Source organism: Maniola jurtina, chromosome 18 (genome assembly GCF_905333055.1).
Source record: "Maniola jurtina chromosome 18, ilManJurt1.1, whole genome shotgun sequence".
Lineage (NCBI taxonomy): Eukaryota > Metazoa > Arthropoda > Insecta > Lepidoptera > Nymphalidae > Maniola > Maniola jurtina.
The window spans coordinates 9,243,849-9,258,396 of NC_060046.1; the positions used below are offsets into that span (position 1 = coordinate 9,243,849).

The 14,548-nt window shown below is 34.4% G+C and overlaps 2 protein-coding genes across 3 annotated transcripts in view; both read left to right on the forward strand.

The window, feature by feature from the left end:
- LOC123874150 (actin-binding Rho-activating protein-like) overlaps positions 1-1,156 on the forward strand; it is a 51,911-nt gene extending 50,755 nt beyond the window's left edge. For both annotated transcript variants that reach the window (XM_045919357.1, XM_045919356.1), the window contains exon 5: positions 1,036-1,156. In XM_045919357.1, coding sequence (XP_045775313.1) covers positions 1,036-1,149 — 114 coding nt within the window. In that variant the 3' untranslated portion in view covers positions 1,150-1,156. The remainder of the gene's footprint in view (positions 1-1,035) is intronic.
- A 9,311-nt stretch (positions 1,157-10,467) lies between these two features.
- The window catches only part of LOC123874569 (probable maltase-glucoamylase 2), a 39,918-nt gene continuing 35,837 nt past the window's right edge, over positions 10,468-14,548 (forward strand). Inside the window, exon 1 of the mRNA XM_045920044.1 lies at positions 10,468-10,488. The gene's annotated coding sequence lies outside the window, so the exon portion shown is untranslated. The remainder of the gene's footprint in view (positions 10,489-14,548) is intronic.

Below are 14,548 nucleotides of genomic sequence, written 5' to 3' on the forward strand. Positions count from 1 at the left end.
TCACATCAATCGATCCGATATTTTGTCCCGCTTGACCGTTATTTCACCTACGAATTATTGAAGGTACAATGAGATTTACCCCCTTTTTAGGGTTCCGTACCTCAAAAGGAAAAACGGAACCCTTATAGAATCACTTTGTTGTCTGTCTGTCTGTCTGTTCGTCCGTCCGTCCGTCGTGTCTGTTAAGAAAACCTATAGAGTACTTCCCGTTGGCCTAGAATCATAAAATTTAGAAGGTAGGAAGGTCTTATAGCACAAGTAAAGCAATAAATCTGAAAACCATGAATTTGTGGTTACATTATTTAAAAAAAATTAAAATGTGTTTAAATTTTCAAAGTAAGATAACTATACCAAGTGGGGTATCATATAAAAGGGCTTTAACTGTGCATTCTAAAACAGATGTTTATTTATTTTTATGCACAATGTTTATGTTTTTGATTTATCGTGCGAAATATCGTACGAAACCCTCCGTGCGCGAGTCCGACTCGCACTTGGCCGGTTTTTTAAAGCCTGATGTCCTCGTATCTACGACGCGACCGACGGTCAGAATAGAATAGAATTCAGGCCTCCTGGCAGAAACCAAGAGATTATGAAAATGAAGTATTATGTTTGATATAAACTAGGTTCACAGAGCCGAGTCGAATCAAATCGTAATAATAATAAAAACGCCATATTGTTACACTATAGTGTGTAGATCAGCGATGCGTCGTAGTGCGCTGAATCGAATACTTTGTTATACTTTCAATCAGCGCCGTTCGGCTCGATTTGATGCACCTCAGGTCAACCCCAAAGTTTGAACTAGCTCTTTTGAAAGCAAACGACCTACAGCCCAAGTACAGCCATTGCGACAGCGCTTTTTACGGCTTTTGCACGCTTTGTAGATGCAAAACCACGAGAAACCACGAGAAAGCGTTGCGTTGCTGACACCAATTCAAGAGCTATGGTCCATCACTATTTAGATAAGACGTCCTGTTCAACCAGAAAATTGAAAGATAAAATTTTCACAGCTCACCCTAAATCAACTTTTTTTTTCAGAAACGAGATGATGACGTTCCTATATTCCTGATGCAGCCGATTGAAGAGATACGTGAATATTGTAACAACAAAGCATTGCAAGCCCGGCGATCAGTGTCCCCAATGCCAAACTAAATTCAATAAATAATATAAATAGTGAATATAGTTAAATATAATTACGAAGCGGCCTTGACCAGTAGTTTTCAAGTAAACAAACTCGTCACTTTACGAGATCGTTAAAATCTGTAATTTTCTACAAATAACTGCAGCCGGAGCACACTAAATACGATACATTTTTCTCGCGATTTTTGCAACGGTTTGTCGATCAAAAAGTTGCGAGAAAACATTTTGTGGTATGATTGCTCTTAGACTGTAATGTGATTTGACAATCTCATTCAACAGATTGACGCCTACTCCCAACACAATTCTTTACTTGAAGGCTTGCAATTAAAAAACATACTGTTATATATTCAATTACAAAATATAGAAAGTCTAAAACAGGCTATATCTATAGTAGGTTCGTTTTTAAGGTAGATTTAAATGTACTTAGTAATAGAATATTAATAACAATAAATTTTATATTAATTGAGAAATTACGCCTGAGCTATCGACTGTTCTGTATAACCACTACGAAGATAAACATATTACGCAACTTGTAGCCCAAACACAATCAGTGTGACATATCCTATCGCGACTTTTCCAACGCTGTCACCTAAAGATGTGTGGGAAAACGTTCTCGCACCGAACGTGCTTGGACTGCTGCTAGTAGATACCTGGGGTACCCACAATAAACAACACGTTTACAATTTCTGGAATACAGGAGCTTGAGATGATAACAGGGTCTTATAAGATTTCAAAACTTTTGAACCGAGCAAATTGCCGTCTGTCTACACGTGTGGAATAACGTGAATATTATTAAGTTTAAAATAGAATACAGCTTTGATAATAATTATAGTTATGTATTGACTTATTGAAATATAATTTACTAGAAACCCATCCAGCTTCGCACGGGTAGCTTATTACATTTTTCGTAGGATCTCTAATTTTTTGAAAATTAAATATAGCTAGTCTGAAATAATGTAGCTTTCTGCAGATGAAAGAATTTTCAAAATCGGTTCGTACTTCCAGAGACCGCCTACAAACAAATTAAAAAAAAATTACCTCTTTATAACATTAGTATTACTATCTGTATTGATTCACGCAATCTATAAAATACCTACCCAATTGCAATTCGAATGATGATCTATGGTTACCTAACCGTCTTTTCTGCTTGAACTTTTTCTAATTAAAGTTTAGCTGATTGCCAGCAGTTCATTTGCAAACCCATGATCACGTTTTAAATCCATACTAATATTATAAATGCGAAAGTGTGTCTGACTGTCTGCTACGTTGTCACGGCCCAACCGCTGAACCGATTTTGATGAAATTTGGTACAGACATGGGCTACATCCCGGGAAAGGACATAGGCTACTTTTTATCCCGGAAAATCAAAGAGTTCCTGAGGGATTTAAAAAACCGAAATCCAGGCGGGCGAAGCCGCGGGCATCCTCTAGTAATTAATAATAATATCGCACCTTTAGAACTATAAAGAATAAAAATCATTAAATTAGATAAAGAAAATTAAATTGTTTTTGCAAAATGCTACTTTTTCTATTTTGTTATTAGTTATTTTTGTTGAATTTAATGACCGTAATTCGTGAACAAATGCTGAAAAAATTGACACTCGTTCTTAACTCGTAGATTATACACATAAGGCGGATCCTTTCATATCTTCTTTTAATATCCCGGAAAAAACCGAGAATTTTATGATTTTTCATTCAAAAATACTTTAGATACACATATTAATAGGTAAGTAGTTAAGTACTCTGTATTTTGATAACGTCACATATTTAAAAAGTAAAATTAATAAATAAATTTGGACGTTGATACACGAAAATGATCCAACCGTTAGAGAGTTAGTTTTAAATATTCTGCAAAATTCTGTAAAATTTAATATCTCAAACTAACTCCCTTTTTGCGTAACAACGTCCACTTATACTAAAGATGTTTTGCGAAACGCAACAAATGACTCCAATCATTATAAATCTTACAGCTTCGTAACTTTCACTTTATTTCTTACAGCTTTCTCACTAAGTAATAGGTATCGAAGAAATCACTTATTGAGTGCGCACTTAAATAAATGTTAGTCATAAATAAATAGGAAGATAATATTGAAAAGAAGGGACCTAGTGTAGTGTTTGTATTGTATTATAATTTATTTAAGTACTTATCAATTTTTCGTCAGTACTCCTTTAGCATATTGACGCATTCGTTTTTAAACCGCTTTTTACATAAGGCATAGTACAACGGCCGGATGCGTCTGTATCCTAATAATATTATTTAAAAAAATGTTTAAATAAATAAATTATATTTAAAAAATATTTAAAAAAAATTATATTTTAAAATATATATTTTATATTTAAAAATTTATATTTAAAAATTTATATTTTAAAATTTATGTTTTAAAATATTTTAAAATATTTAAAAAAATGTTTGAATAAATATCTACTAAAAAATGTACGATCTAGTCAATTAAAAATATAAGAATTAGTTATAAAATAAAATTATATAATGTAATGTTAAAATTAACTAAAGAAAAATTATTCTTTTTAAGCACCTACTTTTTCAATGCATAAAAATAGGTATAATTAATTCAGAATCCGAATATCTAGTCATTTTGTAAATAATTATAAAAGATAGGTAATTTTAACAACGTAGTTAATATTTAGGTACTCGTAGGACAAGTTATCGAAAATTCTCACATTCACTTATTTTTTAGAAATAGGAATAGATTTTTTATCAGGTAGGTAACTACAATTTAGCCTAAAAACTACTTTATCCTGACACATTCATCATTATCTGTAAAGACTTTCAGTTATACCTAATATCTTGTGCCTATGCAGGTACTAACTTAAACTAAAGGTTTATACGTGTCTCTTTTTAAATAAAATAAAATATGGTACAAAATTAATGTTTAGTTTTATTTTCCCTAATATTGTAACATAAAATTATTATTAATCATTATTTTTTGTGATTATTATGCTACTTTAATGTATTACTTAGAGAAGTGTTCTAGAAAAAACGATCTATTTCGCGGTGGTAGGTAGTTATTACAAAAGTTCAAGTCATTTTCTATTAAGTGACTCCAACGCGTTAGGTTTTACGCCGCCACTTACTGCTGTGGTGTAATTATTACTTAAGAGGGCTCTCTCCGTCACTCGTTTCATACAATCGTAGTTCCAATTTCATTTGAATATTAAGCAACCAAAGTCCATGAAATTTTGCAGACATATTCTAGAAACTAATATCTATGTCTGTGGTTTTCCAGATTTCTGTTAAAATATTCGGTTTCAAAGTTACGCGATCTTAAAAATTTTCATACAAATCTTTGAGCCCCTGTAATTTTAAAACTACATATTTTTAGAATAATCTAAAACACCACAGACACAGATTTGGTTGCTTAGTATTCAAATGAAATTGGAACTACGATTGTATGAAACGAGTGACGGAGAGAGCCCTGTTAAGTGGTGTAATTATTACACTGAGCTGAAAGTCAAAGGTTGAATTCGCAGAAAATCGAATATCTACGTTAAATTAGCATCTGCAAGGAAAATTAAGACTTAGGAACGCACGGCCTCTTTTCTAACCGAGTGGCAAGCATTGTGCTGTGTAGAGTTTTGTTCTTGAAAATCCGTTTAGCTTTCATAATATTCATTTATCCGGGCTTACCGATTTTGTCAAATTATACAAAAAAATCAACATGTTTCATTCATGAATTATATTTCACTAGCCGATGCCCGCGTCTTCGCCCGCGTGGATTTAGGTTTTTTGAAATCCCGTGGAAACTCTTTGATTTTCCGTGATAAAAAGTAGCCTATGTGCTACCAGGATATTATCTATCTCCATTCCAAATTTCAGCCAAATCCGTCTAGTAGTTTTTGCGTGAAGGAGTAACAAACATACACACACACACACACACATATACAAACTTTCGCCTTTATAATATTAGTGTGATAGTTATTCAAGTTTTACAAAGTTGGATTGAATGAGCACATATTAAAATATAAAAAGTGAAGACAAATTCGTACACTTGTGTGTATCACACATATTCTATGATCTACTAAGGACCCCGACATAAGAACATAGATATGGACGCAGGGTTTGCGTAGCTTTTGACACAAGCACGTGCTTCAAATGATGGTTACCCGTTACCAGAATTGGGTAAATATTATAAAATATGTGTGTGTGTCCTTTCCGTGTGTGAATGGAAAACGTGATCTCACACTAATTGTTGGGATAATGGATCTACGCCACCAACATGTACGTAATGACGTCCAGTGAACCTTTTACGGAAAGTACGGGTACAAAGTGCAAACATAATATTCATTATCTCCTTTTTCCGTTGAAGTTTTCATGAAAATAAAAGGAAAAATATCCGCTTTGCTAAAACCAAGAGGCAACAGTTTTATTTTCAAGTGTTCTTTTTGTTTACAGTCCGCTCTTAACTCGGTTTACCTAATATAGTTTTATCTATATTATCGGTGTCTGAAAGATGGAATAAGAAAAACTCTAATAATAATAATTGGTTAAGTTAATAGTTACTTGTTCTTCACTTTCTATTTAATCTGTGATATTTAATCCAACTTCGTAAAACTCTTGCATAATAATGAAATATCCATCCACGTTGAATTTTTTGTACGTTTTATTTTAACCAGTTGACTAAGTCCGTAAGCCCGCATAAATGATCGTATAATGAAAGCTTAACATATTCTCAAGATCAAAATGTCCAAAAAGGAAAGCGACATTTTAACGGACAGACTTAATTGTAATAATAGGTACATACAAACATTCTATGACTGTGATTGAATTCTAAACAATTAATCTAGTCAGCAAATAGTTCAGTAGGTCATATCCTTGTCATAGCGTTGCCTACATTACAATGAATGACCTATTTTAATAATTTGAAATAATCAATCAATTTCATTTCAGTTGCCAATTCAATCATCGCTTTATAATTGCCAGAATGGGTGGATCAAAAGTTTTTGAGTGTGCGTGTCCTTGACAGTATTAAGGTGCCCACGCAATCGAAGTGAACTGCAGCCGAACTGCGCGTCGCGGCAGCGCCCCGCACGACATTCTCTCCAGCCGCGCTGCCGCGACGCGCAGCTCAGCTGCAGTTCAGTTCGAGTGTGTTGGCACCTTTATAATTGCCAGAATGGGTGGATCAAAAGTTTTTGTCGTGTGCGTGTCTTTGACAATATTATGGTTCTGCAAAATCGCACTACATGTTATTCCTAGTGAACTCTACATACAAATACTCGCGATTTACATACAAATCTTTGAGATTTTGATGATGGTTTGTACCTTAGCTTACCCTTTTTAGCTTAATTCTGTTAAAATAAGAAATTTCTGTATTCATTTTATTATTGAGCCCATCAATCCATCAGCAAAAAAATTTTGCAATTGTGTATTGTAAGGTCTACATTTCCTGAGGATGCTCCGGTGTCGGAGCGAAAGCATCGAATGTGTTTTGGTGGATTTGTGCGTAGTGGTAGTTGGGGCTTGCTTGGCTGGCTTTTCCTGTATGTTTAGCAGTGTAAGGGCGGGTGGTGCATGCTGCATGGTTGTACCGTACAGATTTGCCTTTTTTTTGACGGATTATAGCAAATTGAGCTTTTGATTCTTTGTATATCATGAACTTCCGTAACACCTGATTCTATACAACAAAAAAGATTCCGACGAATTGAGAACCTCCTCCTTTTTTTGGAAGTCGGTTAAAAAGAAATTAATAACGTTCGTTACCAGGAAAGCTCGCGCCCCTCAATAAGCCTCTAGCCATTGTAGGCTCATCAAAGTAGAAAATGCAAACATGAAGGTGTACATAAATTAAAGGATTTTGTATATCGGCCTTACTCCTACGTCACACAATTTAATTGTTTTGAGTTCATTAACAAAATCTGAATTTTACTAACCCCCGACCCAAAAAGTGTGTATCTGTGTATCTATGTATCTGTGTATCTGTCTGTAGCATAGTAGCTCCTAAACTAATAAACCGATTTTAATTGAGTTTTTTTTTGTTTGAAAGGTGGAAAAATAGGGTATTTGGGTTGAAATTATGTCGGGGTCCTACCCATAGCGTAAATGCCAAAGTGTGCTTGTTTGTTGGCTTCGTGGCTTGTCTTTTAATCACGTCGCAACTCGAACAGAGCAACGGATCCACGTGTTGTTTGCGTGAATATAGTTAGTTAGTAGACCTGGAAAGTGACATAGGCTACAATTTATCCTTTCGATTTGACGAACTCTTTATTCATTAAATAAAGTGTTCGTCAACCACCACGTCACTCCATTGCTCCGTTGCGTCATGATTGAAGGACAAACCAACAAACAAGCACTCACATTTATATTAATAAGTAGTGATTATAATTTAATTATTATATAACAGAGTGCCTCAGCTAAGTTTGTTCAGCTGTCTCTACCTACCTACCTAATGTCTGTAGGGATTTTAAAGTTTTCACCAATGGAAGATGGATTATGCGAGAAAATTAAGGTGTCAGGTATCATAAGGTAAGTAAAATAATTTATAAAGGTTTTTTTTTCAACTAAATTGGCCTAACTATTATGACAACAATATTAATAATAGTCAATCTACTGTCGATATATGTCGATGTCGTTGCACTTGCACACAAAGCATTGCTCATCATCGTACAAGATTATGTAAGTATTTTTATCTGTATGTATTTTTAAATTTAAGTATTACTATGTAAGTATTTTAAATTTGTCATGTATAATTTTTTATTATTTGTTACGGTAATAGATTATGACCTAGAGTCTAGTTTATCATCATTTAAATAGGTACTTACTTAATAAAGCGTGGTGCTTAAATAAGACGCGACCCTAAGTCTTATTAATGAAACTAATTAAAACTTTGCTATTCCTCTAGGTATTGAGTTAAAGTAGTCCTCATTACAAGTTAAAATGTAAAATAACTAAGTTTTGTCCCCAGTCGATATCTAACTCGACAACAATATTTACATATTGGGCAACATACAATGTATGGAAGATGTCACACAAAAGAAATCACTCACTAGTTACTTTACAATTTTATTCAGGGTTTTTTTTTAATTTTGCTGGCCAATATAATCAGATCATAATCTGAATTTTAACTCTAATATTTATTTATCCACTCTATTAAATAAAATTATATTCGATTATTTCATTAGGATTTTTCTCTTAAGTTCATAGTTCACGAAAGTTGATATTATTGACAAAGAAAGCTTGTCACAAAGACTGAACACTACCGAACAGTACTAGAGACTTCCTTTTCAGAGAAATACCGTTGGTGTAGCTCGACATCAAAAGCATTTAAGTATTACATTTTTTCCGCGGAACAAATTCAGTTTTAAGGTAAATTCGGTAGAACAAATCTGGAACTAATTACCTTTTCTTTTTTTTATTTCTTTGTTAAACAATCTGCGTTAGCACTAATACGAATTTTCGTCTTATTCAAATATCATAAGAGTAAAGAATATAGAATGAAGAATATGAAAATAAATATTTAATAAGCCGTCACTTTACCATTTGTATTCTTGATAAATTAATGAAATCGTTCATGCAATCCACCCCCACGAATTTCAAGATTCTGTAATAAACTGGGGCGCAATTGAGCAACGTATTTGCAATCACTTTTACTTTTAGGCTGAAACATATAAACACATATTAAACATTTACATGACGCGATAAAACAAACCTGATTGAGTCGACACTCGCTCACTTTTGGCTACAATTCATTGTTGCAACAAGAATAGCTTAAATTCAGCCAATTATAACAATTGAGATTGCGACTCGTCACACATTAGCTGCCAAACTACCGTGTTAGTGGATGTGGGTTTTTTTTAAAATTCCCGTGGGAACTCTTTGATTTTCCGGGATAAAAGTAGCCTATGTGCTAATCCAGGGTATAATCTATCTCCATTCTCAGCCCAATCCGTCCAGTAGTTTTTGCGTGAAGGAGTAACAAACATACACACACACACACACTCACACACACACACACACACACATACAAACTTTCTCCTTTATAATATTAGTGTGAAGTTTGGAACAGTCAACTTGTGACGACAACATTCTTGTAATTCATCTGTGTATTTGAATACCAACAAGCCAAACAATATTGATCACTCAAAATTACAATCATGTTCAACTTTGAGAGTGATCATTGCGATTGCGTTATGCAATGAAGTCCCTGTTTCTGCGTTCAGTAATTAGTCATTTTAAACAGAATTTGTCATGAATTTGTCTTATCACTGTTTACTCCACCATTCCAAGAAATAAATTCGATTTGCCGAGTACATATTGCATCTGTATGTCACACAAAGGAATACCATATTAAAATGTGATTCTTGTTGATACAAGGTTTAGCTTCTCCAGTATTAGATTGAAACGTGTATTTGGATCTAAGCTTCCAATAAAATGTGATGTACCTCTGTATAACTTTCTTACTAAATGCACAATACACTTATTTCATTTATTTTCATTATTCTCAGAGGTCTCATTCGTGATGTTTAATAAAGGCGTGTATCGGTTGCTTACGAAAGTGTTGAATTTTGATAAAAAATGTTTTTTTTTTATCAAATCATTCATTCATCAAAAAAATACATTATTTATTTTTAAAAGTGCTCGTTTATAATAGATCAATTTTTAGAGGATCAAATAGCAGGTATTTTTCCTTTCTAAATCATAAATTCTCAAATTGCCGCTGTCGGGAATGATTTTTTCAGATACAAGATAGCCCTTGACTGCAATCCCACCTGGTGGTAAGTGATGATGCAGTCTGATGGAAGCGGGCTAATCTGGAAGGAGTAAGGCAGTTTTTATTAAAACCTACTCCTTTGGTTTCTACACGGCATCGTACCGAAACGCTAAATCGCTTGACGACACGGCTTTGCCGGTAGGGTGGTAACTAGCCACGGCCCAAGCCTCCCACCAGTTTAGAAATTAAAAATTCTTAACCCGGCCGGGAATGGAACCCGGGACCTCCCACTAATAAGGTCACAGCGGTTTACTACTGCGCCAGCGAGTTCGTCAGTGTTTTGGATTAGTGAAATAGACCTTGACAACTAGTTTTAAAACCTGTTATTCCGGTTTTTGTTTCGACAAAAGTAGGTACCTAAACAATAATCGCCAGTCTTATTTGTCGGTTCACGCAAGTCGTGTGGTTTCTACTGGCGAATATATTTTAATGCGATTTATATTTTAACCTAAGTATGAGGTTGTCATAACATACCTACTAATAATTGTGATACTCAATAATGTGTGGTCGTGCTATCTGTGATGGAATTAACCAACAGGAATGAAATTTTACTCGCATAGTTTTGTTTTGTGTGAAATATCCTTCATGTGCTTTGTGACTAATCAATTTGTAGCACCGATAAGTGGGTAAGAGCAATGACCTGCGTATTGTGATGATTCTCTGTAGGTACCTAAGTATAACATTTAAACGGTATCTTCTTCTCAACTGCAATTTGTGGCGGTAAATAGGTATTTATTTTAATTAAGGAAATAGAGAATCGATAGCTCAACGGTTGAGGAGAGGACTGAATTCTGAAAGGTCGGCGGTTCAAACCCCACCCGTTGCACTATAATTGTCGTACCCACTCCTGGCACAAGCTTTACGCTTAATTGGAGGGGAAAGGGGAGTATTAGTCATGATGAGCATGGCTAATGTTCTTTTTTTTTTTTTTAATTGAGATGTTATAAAACGTGAAAATTTTCAAAAACGTTTTAAAAAATGCTAAGGATTACCAAACTAAAACTAACCAAAAACCTAAGTATAAGTGCAGGTGCAGAAGTGATCTTAGGCAGGCTACCTCTAATTACCTTCCTGATCCCCAAAGACCCCTAAACATCAGCTGCGAGATAGATAGTACCTACTATATACAGTCACTTGTGTGAACTTTATTTTTATATATTATAAAAGAATGTTAGCCATGCTTATCACGACTAATACTCCCCTATCCCCTCCAATTAAGCGTAAAGTTTGTGCCAGGAGTGGGAACGACAATAGTGCAACGGGTGGGGTTTGAACCGCCGACCTTTCGGAATTCAGTCCGCTCCTCAACCGTTGAGCTATCGAGGCTTTAAACAGAGTTTATCAGTAAACAAAAGTTCCTATAACGATCCACTACGTAGGACTTCTATCGAGTCTTCTATGTGTCTTGTCTACGAGCATCCTTCTGTATGTTCTGACTTGTAATTAAGCTTCGAAACGGCTGAACTTTCGGAGGCATGTAGATTGTAGAGTCATACTAGGGCAAGGAGTGATCTAGACTACATTTTATTCCTGGAAAACAAAAATATTCGGAATTTTTACTAAGCTAAAGCTTTATAAAAATTCTTTTGCCGTCAATTATCAGTGTTTATTAGAATAAACACTGATAATTGACGGCAAAAGCTTATTCAATAAAATCAAAGTTTTAGTTAGGTAAACTCGTAAATATCGAAAGGTGAGCGGCCCGCGTAACCTACATTGCGTGCACTCAAAACTTCCACAGCTAATAGTTAACAGGGCTCTCTCCGTCACTTACTCCATACAATCCTAGTTCCAATTTCATTTGAATATTAAGCAACCAAAGTCCATGAAATTTTGCAGATATATTATAGAAACTAATATGCCTGTGGTGTTTTAGATTTTTCTAAAAATATGTAGTTTCAAAATTACAGGAACACAAAGATTTGTATGTGAATTTTTAAGACCGCGTAACTTTGAAACCGAATATTTTAACAGAAATCTGAAAAACAACAGGCATAGATATTACTTTCTAGAATATATCTGCAAAATTTCATGGGCTTTGGTTGCTTAATATTCAAATGAAATTGGAACTACGTTTGTATGGAGCGAGTGACGGAGAGACCCCTCTTTAAAGGATGTGCAACTAATAGTTAACCTTTCCGGAATATGTTTACACTGACAGAGTGTAATGTTTTCAAGAATCATGTATGCGAGTTTCTTACTCACCATAACTTTTGAATGCCTAAACAGATTTGGAGGTATGGTACTATGTTAGAATCCTTACAAAATCCAGAGTGATACCTACTTGCTATAAATTTTTGAAAATAATTCAATATGTACGGGTATGGTGCCATTTTCAATTAATATGAAAATTTTTACGTGTTTGTTCGTTTTTTGGAAAGGCAGTCGTATTTTTTTAGGACGACTTGTTCATAATTGTTCATTATTGTTGTTATTTGCTAAAGAAGATAGCATATTATCACGTCACGCGTAAGTAGTACTTAGTCAAAAATCTTGCCATTGTTTGACCTCGTCGGGAGATTCTATCGATATTTTTAGGAGATATAATAATATAATATCTGAATATTCAATCTAATTATTCAAATCTACAAGTACAGTGAAACCAAATCGCGGGTGAAAGCTAGTTCAATAGTACCTATTAATTATTCACTATGCATTAATTTTTATTATACACTATTCATTATCTGAATCTGAATATTCAATCTAATTATTCAAATCTACAAGTACAGTGAAACCAAATCGCGGGTGAAAGCTAGTTCAATAGTACCTATTAATTATTCACTATGCATTAATTTTTATTATACACTATTCATTATCATATTACCTACTTCCACTCCAGTTGACCGGAAAACTCTCTAATTGATGATAAAACGTGGCACGTGGCAAGGTTAATTATGGAGGGCTCCAATCCAAAACTAACTGCCATTTAAAATATAGAAACTTAATAAAAATCGGTCAAGTGCAAGTCGGTCACAGGAAGGATTCCTTACTATCGCACAAGAAATAACTCTTTTTTTTTGTTGTTTTTAGTGTTCCGTAGTACCCAAAGTGATAATAATAGAGTTCCGTTTTTACTCTTTGAGTACAGAACCCTAAAAATCGGAATTGACAGCTTAATGTGCCCTCTGAAGCGCGGAAGCAACGTAAAGGCCAATTAATTCGGACTCAAAAGCAGTTATCCTGCACCCATTATTGACTCGTGCAACCATAACAAACATCAGTGCAGTTGTTTAAATACACTGATGTTTTGATTGTATACTAGTGCACTGGCACCACTAGGTCACACACATTGTAGGAGCTTCAGCTAGTATACCTACTTACTTTAAGTTGAGGAACCTGAGCCGAAGTAGTTACAGGACGATTTGCGGTTGTTAAGGAACGTTGACACAGTCGGGAACTGGTTGATGACCGAATTTGGCACTTTCACTGCTCCCATATCTCGGACAGTAGATACTTTGTCGGTCTCGGTTATTACCACTCAAACTTTGATAATAATTTAACCTATAAAAACTAAAAAAACCGGCCAAATGCGAGTCAGACTCGCGCACCGAGGGTTCCGTACTTGGGTATCTTTCTGACATTTTGCACGATATATCAGAAATTATAATGCATAAAAATAAGTAAAAATCTGTTTTATAATGTACAGGTTAAGCCCTTTCATATGATACCCTACTTGGTATAGCTATCTTACTTTGAAAATTGAAACACATTTTAATTTTTTTTCTGTGATTTAATCACAAATTCACGGTTTTCGGATTTATTCCGTTACTTGTGCTATAATACCTACCTACCTGCCGAAATTCATGATTCTAGGTCAACGGGAAGTAGGTACCCTTTTCTTGACAGACACGACGGACGGACTGACGGACAGACAGACAGACAGACAACAAAGTGATCCTATAACGGTTCCGTTTTTCCTTTTGAGGTACGGAACCCTATAAACATCCTATTTTAAAAGTGAGGATTAAATTAAATTTTCACTTAGCATGAAACGAGAATTTTCCGTACAGGAAGATAGAACATACAATTTTTTGCAATGGATTTGCAATTGATATAGACACGGTATCCTTTTGAGTTAGCCGATATCCCAATTCGACGAACACAAATCGAAAATTCATTAAACAGCGCTCCAAATAACTTCTATGGTTCACATTTCAAAATGAAATTTCATTCCGTTTTGACGAGATAATTTCGTATCCGCATAGTGATTTTCGATAATGCAATGTAAGTAGCATAGTAGCTAGGTATATTACTGAAGTACGTGCAATCAAGGTTTTAATAGCCTATGAATAATAATTTTACAGCACGTACAAGTATCACATTATTATTATATTATATTTGACCTATGGGTTTAGCTCCCCAATGTACTTGATTGCGTATAGGTGGGTACTATGTACTTTCTTCCTAAAAGATAAAATTCTATGTAGCCATTTTGGTTATAATAGACTCTACAAATGTTATTTTACACAAGTTTAGAAGTATGCTCTCGCATAAAGCATACATAATAAGAGGTGCAATTAATATTTAAATGATTCATATATTTTTTTTTTATTTGAATTTTTTAAACACCATTGCCAAGATTCTTGCTAGTTTTTCTCGGTAGAAAGGGCGTTTCCAACATTCAGGCACTTTTTAAAAGGTTGTTTCTTTTATATTTTCTTGCAAATAAAACAAGCTCATAAAAAA